This window comes from Colobus angolensis, unplaced genomic scaffold (genome assembly GCF_000951035.1).
Source record: "Colobus angolensis palliatus isolate OR3802 unplaced genomic scaffold, Cang.pa_1.0 Scaffold90, whole genome shotgun sequence".
In the NCBI taxonomy this organism is placed as follows: Eukaryota; Metazoa; Chordata; class Mammalia; order Primates; family Cercopithecidae; genus Colobus; species Colobus angolensis.
In genome coordinates, this window is record NW_012122932.1 from 4,776,359 (window position 1) to 4,782,458 (window position 6,100).

The 6,100-nt window shown below is 49.0% G+C and overlaps 1 protein-coding gene across 6 annotated transcripts in view; it reads right to left on the reverse strand.

Annotated features, from left to right (window-relative positions):
* The window catches only part of RPS14 (ribosomal protein S14), a 6,017-nt gene extending 1,154 nt beyond the window's left edge, over positions 1-4,863 (reverse strand). The window contains exons 1-4 of one of the 6 annotated variants that reach the window (XM_011931584.1): positions 4,810-4,842; positions 2,709-2,859; positions 1,926-2,087; positions 721-801 (exon numbers count right to left, since the gene is read on the reverse strand). In XM_011931584.1, coding sequence (XP_011786974.1) covers positions 721-801; positions 1,926-2,087; positions 2,709-2,857 — 392 coding nt within the window. In that variant the 5' untranslated portion in view covers positions 2,858-2,859; positions 4,810-4,842. Of the gene's footprint in view, positions 1-94; positions 802-1,925; positions 2,088-2,708; positions 2,860-3,946; positions 4,028-4,593 lie in introns of those variants that run through there. The other 5 variants (XM_011931588.1, XM_011931587.1, XM_011931586.1 and 2 more) reach the window with 5 other exon arrangements.
* Between the last annotated feature and the right edge of the window lie 1,237 nt (positions 4,864-6,100).

The following is a 6,100-nucleotide window of genomic DNA, read 5'->3' on the forward strand; positions in this document are numbered from 1 at the left end:
AGCCAGGTGTGGTGGCACAGACCTGTAGTCCCAGCTACTCGGGAGGTTGAGGTGGGGTGGTGGGAGAGGCAAAATTTACAGTGAGCTGAGATTGTGCCACTGAACTCCAGCCCACACAATAGAGTCAGACCCCGTCTCAAGAAAACAAAATTATCCTTCAAGTAGGACATGGTAGGAACTTTGGCCTGGGGCATCAGCGTACGTCTCTACTAACTGCACAGAAACAATGTGCAGGCAAGAACTAATGCCCCCTTCCTAGGAGCTGTAAGGAGCCAGGAAATCACAGGCATGAGAGTATTAATAATGGAGGCTGGCACCCCCCCTTCATTTTTGGTTGTCACACGGCTGGAATGCCCTACTGATATTTAGTAGGCATATACCAAAAATGCCGAACACCCTACAACGCAGGAGATGGCACACACAAAATGCTCATAGCAATGCCCTCAAGAACAGAGAAAAGGACAATTCATCTCTTGTCAGTTTTACCGGCACCAGGCAGTGGAGGACAGAGATTCACAAATGAAACAGGACATTCACATCAAGGTGACAGAGATATTCAGGGAGAGATTTTTAAGTCAGAAGGTGACTCCTGTAGCCTCCCTTAACAAACTTAACTGCCAAAAGCGACCAGACCAGTCGCTGCGCATCCACTGGGCACAGCATGTGCTTTCTGGGGCTGATGCTTCAAAATAAATCCAAGCATTAGCTAGAGGGGGGCACCTACCAATCCGCCCGATCTTCATACCCGAGCGGGCAAGGGCTCTGAGGGCCGACTGGGCCCCAGGTCCAGGGGTCTTGGTCCTAGAAAATGGAGGTTTAAGTTAAGAAAAGCCTTTGGCCAAGTCAGTGAAAGATCTCCTTTCTAAGATTCCAACACCCCGCTAGTTCATAGGTCTGCAAACTTTCTGTAAAGAGACAGGGCTGGGGACAGTGGCTCACATCCGTAATTACAGCACCTTGGGAGGCCAAGGCAGGGCGGACTGCTTCAGCTCAGGTGTTCAAGACCAGCCTGGGCAACACGGTGAAACCCCATCTCCACAAAAATACACAATTTAGCCAGCGTGGTGGCGCTACTACTAGCAGTCCCAGCTACTCAGGAGGCTGAGGTGGGAGGACTGCTTTAGCCTGAAAGGCAGAGACTGCAATAAGCTGAGACAGCGCTGCTGCACTCCAGCCTGGGGGAGAGTGAGACCCTGTCTTAAAAAAAAAAAAGAAAAAGAAAAAAGTCAGACGGTATTTTAGGCTGAAGGGTCACTATGGTTTTGTTGTATGTTCTGACCACTGTCTGGCCTGTTCACCTAATAGTCATCTATTTTCATGCCCCTCCCCCTACCACCACTCAAGGCCAGGCCCTTCCCCTCTCCTACAGGACTCCACCTCTTCCCCTCTGACTGTACCTCATGCCACCCTTTCCTTCACAGGTGCCCAGGTCCACCCTCAACCTCAAGACCTTTCTTTGCAGTTGTCTCTAGCTGGAATCCCCTCCTCTTGTCCTTCCTTCACTGGAAGAACTCCGGACTCATCATTGAGACCTTGGTTTAAATTACACTTTATCACCAACTCTTTACTTGTACTTCCCGGCATTTGTCACAAATGAAAAGCACATACTCCCTGGAGCTCTGTTGTTTAAAGTCTGACTCTCCTGCCAGCCTAGGTCCCACACAAGGAGGGTAAAGACCATGTCTATTGTTTCCTGTGTTTCCCCCATCACTCTCTTCTAGTACCTGAAACACAGCTCCTGGTATACAGTGGGTGCTCAACACTGAGCTGCTGGGGGTGTACGGAGGAGCCAATTATTAAATATGTATACACTAAAATATCTTGTTCAAGGTCACAACGAAAAACCCAAGCCTCAAATCCAGGTGCTCCAGCACCCAAGCCCAGCAGGTTTTCTACCACTCAGTCATCCCCTCCGCGTCTCGCACCTATTTCCTCCTGTGGCCCGGAGTTTGATGTGTAGGGCGGTGATCCCCAGCTCCTTGCACCTCTGGGCCACATCCTGGGCAGCCAACATAGCAGCATATGGCGAGGATTCATCTCGGTCTGCCTTCACCTTCATCCCACCAGTCACACGGCAGATGGTTTCTCTGGGGACAAAAGCACAGGGTCATTTCTTCCTCGTCCAAAAAGAAGTGCTTACGATATCCTAATGAGTGAAGAGCACCACAGCTCAGTCATGTTGGAGGATGATGGTCACGGGCTCTGCCCTCACGGAGTTCAGTCCAGTGGGGTTGAATGGCCCAATATAGCTAAACTCAGCATTAACATTTTATATATCTACTTCTGCATTTAATCCTTACAATCACTCCACGAGGTAGACACTACTGTCCTCATTTTACATATGAGGAAACCGAAACGCAGAATTTGAGTGTTTTCACACAAGTCACAACAACTTGCTAAATGGCAGTTGAACCCACATCCAGAGCTCACTTGCAGTCCATTGCTGCTCCTACAAAGGGAACTAAGGAAAGAGAATTCCCAAGAAACCAAGGATTCAATAACCATCACACTATAAGGACAAAGAATGTGTCTCCTCTCTTGTAACCCCTGGGAATTCACAATATGTGTGGGCTAAATGGACAAGCATATTTTCTTACCTGGATAAAACAGCATTTCTTTAGAGAGAACCCCCTGCACTGCTAGCCCATCCCAGCCATTGCTTTCCTCAGCCTTTTGCCAGCTGGGTGCCTCTCCACCCAGGTACTCACTTGCCAGAAAGGTCAGTGACATGGACAAAAGTGTCATTGAAGGATGCAAAGATATGGCAGACACCAAATACATTCTCTCCTTCAGCCACCTGAGGTCCGAGGCTGATGACCTGTTCTTCCTTCTTTTCCTTCCCCTTTCGAGGTGCCATTTCTGAGTGGAAGGAAAAGAAACTCAAGGTTAACAGACAAAACATTTCCAGAATCCCTTTCCCCTGGCTATTAAAGAAAACTCTAAGTCTTGCTTCATGTCCCTGTCTTCTTCCATCCAGGACTCTGCTATATTCCCTCATCTCTGCCTTACTAAAAGTTCTTTCTCCTTGCACTTGGAGGGGTGTCAACTGTGGCCATATAGCAAAGTACCATGAGAAGTATTCTTTCCCCAGAAACTATCAACAGTGAAGCTCACAGCACCTACAGGATAGAAGCCTAGGGATCTGGCAGCAGATGCCTGAAGGCTGCATCCCAAAAGGCAAGAAGAAACCCAAGACCAATACCTACCCATGTACTGGTAACACCATTCCAAAACCCTTTATGGGGCGAGGGAGCTGCCTGACTCCTGCATGAACTCCTCAGCTTAGAATTCAAGGGTCCCTTACCAACACAGCCCTCAAGCCTCTCATCTCCTGTTTTCCTGTGCTCCACCTGATCCCTTCAAAAGCTAAAAATGCAATTGATTTGACACCCACAACTATTTAGAACTGTATCTTTCACCAACATCAAATATCAAAGGCACTAAAATACATCCAAAAGGCAGGCTAATGGGAAAGACCCATCCCAGAAATCTGATGGTCTCTGAGACCAAACAACTCTAACCTATTATGGCCTTATAAGTGCAATCATACTGTCACAGGATCTAAGCGAGGGAGAAACTGACAGGAGGAAGGCAGGTGAGAATGAATGAGAAAGTGGAAAACTAGGAGAAAACTGCTTCCTGCCTAAAGACCCAGGCCTTCTGAATCTCCCGGTGTTCAAAACAATTTAACATATGCAGAAGACACTAACGCCAATCGGTATCCTGCAGATGGTGAAGACAGAGAGTGTCTCAGCCTATGGATACAGTAAAGACAGTGGCAAAACCAAACCTAGAAGCAACGTGTCCTGACTCCCAGCCCAGCACTCGCTGCCTCCTGCCAAGATGCCTCTACACCACAAATAACTACCCCAGTCTGTCTCAGGTGTTCCTAGATCTCTCCTGTGCCTTCCCTCTATAAACTTTAGTGTGTGACCACAGTAAGTACTTCAAGTGTAAGTCTTGGGTGTACGAAGTTAACTGTTCCTATCTTCAAATCAGGCTAATGAACACGACGAAGTGCGTTAACTATCGTAAGGAAGGCGCCACAGAAGAGAAGACTAAGGTTCTACCTGGAGAAGCATTAGAAAGGGTCCAGCAGATCTCAACTATGTAAGCATGAGTATGTTCTGACATGGTGGCCATTCAGTAAATGCCAATTTGCAGTTTCTCCGTCCCTAACATCCCCTATAGTAACGAGCAGAGTGGTCATCGGGGGTATATAAACGCAGGGCAAGCACACAGCAAACATTGGTGCTGGGCCCTGAGCGCCTAGAACTTGCAACGTGCCCGACTCAGCAACGGAAAGAATCGCCCAGATTTAGAAGCATCCAATACAGGGCGAGAATTTTCCCTGCTTTCCTTCTTTAAATGATCACTACAAATCCACGGGATCGGTGCTACTGTTATTCCTATACTGCAGACGAGGAAACGAACGAGATTAGGCGCGGGCCTGCGATCACCAAGAAAAAGCTTGGCAAGATAGAGGCGGGAACCCACGTCTGTCCCGGGTTCCCTCAACTACGCTGTGCCCCTGAAATGAGGCCGTGGCCGTATTGCGGGGCCGAGGCCTTAAAAGGTTGGACCCGCACTCACCCTTACTTCACAAGCTCCTCCCTGAAGCAAAACGGGCCTTCCGAGACCCAGCGCGAACTCAATCCCGAGTTGGCCAGGATCCAAGTAGGCCAGCCGCGCGTCTCTTGCCCGGCACCTAGCTCGGTTCCCACGGAAAGACCCCAGTCTTCCGTTCCAAGCCCCACAGGGTCCCCTTGCTGCAGGATGCCCACCGATTGTCGCGCCCGGTCCTCTTACCTGCACGTCGTCTCCAGACTCTAGACCGGAAAGAAAGAGAGGGAGAGGGAGGAGCGACGGGTCACTTCCGTGTCCCGGAAGTATACCTCTGAGGTCACGGGGCGAGGTCGGCTCCCGGAAGACGCCGCCATTATTGCTTCCAAAGAGTTTAAGACTCATCATAGGGAAAGACGATTTATTACTTAAGGGAGAGCGAAAAGAGGCAGAGGGGCTGGTTGTCGCTGCGAGCGGGTCTGCCTAAGCGACAGTACGAAGCGGCTACACCCGCGGGGTGAGGTGGGCCTGTATTCCATGACGGCGGTGGCTTGGCTAGACAGACTTCCGCTCTCCTGACTCCCGCCCTGGCAGCCTAGGAGCGGCAGCGCCCCTTGTGTGGAGCAGGGGAATAACAACAACAAAACGGCCTTAATTAAAGCCAGGGTGGCGCCTGCGTCTGGTCCCAGGTACTTAGGAGGCTGAGGATCGCTTGAGCCGAGTAGTTGGAGGCCAGCCTAGGCAACGTAGACTGGGAAAACCCGCCGTGATCACGTGCTTTTTCATACCATATAATGGGAAAAATAAGAATAAATTATTCAGTATGTATTTACAGACCGGTCTGGGCTAAACAGTTTATATGCATTTCTTCATTTACACCTCAAGACATTGTCAAATAGTTTCGATTTCCCTCTTACAGATAAAGGATGTTAACTGAGAGCACACCTTTGCAGACGGTTTGGAATTCTAGCTTCAAAGCCCATGTGTTTAATAGCTACTTCCACATAGCCCTCTAATAACTATATATATTTTAATAACTTATATATTTAACTAATATATTTAAATATATATAGTTATTAGAGGGCTATGTGGAAGTAGCTATTAAACATATATATAGAGAGAGAGAGACGGAATCTTGCTCTGTGGCCGAGGCTGGAGTACAGTGGCACAATCTCGGCTGACCGCGACCTCCGCCTCCCAGGTTCAAGCGATTCTCCTGCCTCAGCCTCCGGAGTAGCTGGGATTACAGGCGCGTGCCACCACTCCCGGCAAAATTTTTTTTTTGTATTTTTAGTAGAGACTGGGTTTTACCGTGTTGACTAGGGTGGTCTCGATTTTCTGACCTCGTGATCCACCTGCCTTGGCCTCCCAAAGTGCTGGGATTACAGGCGTGAACCATGGTGCCCAGCCTCTGATAACAACATTGAAGGACCTTGAAGGTTTGGGAGAATATGTCGGAGCTGTGGGGAAGGGCCAAGAAGTGTACCTCACAGAGCTAGGCAAGCAGTAGATACATTTTAGCTATATACTATATGTA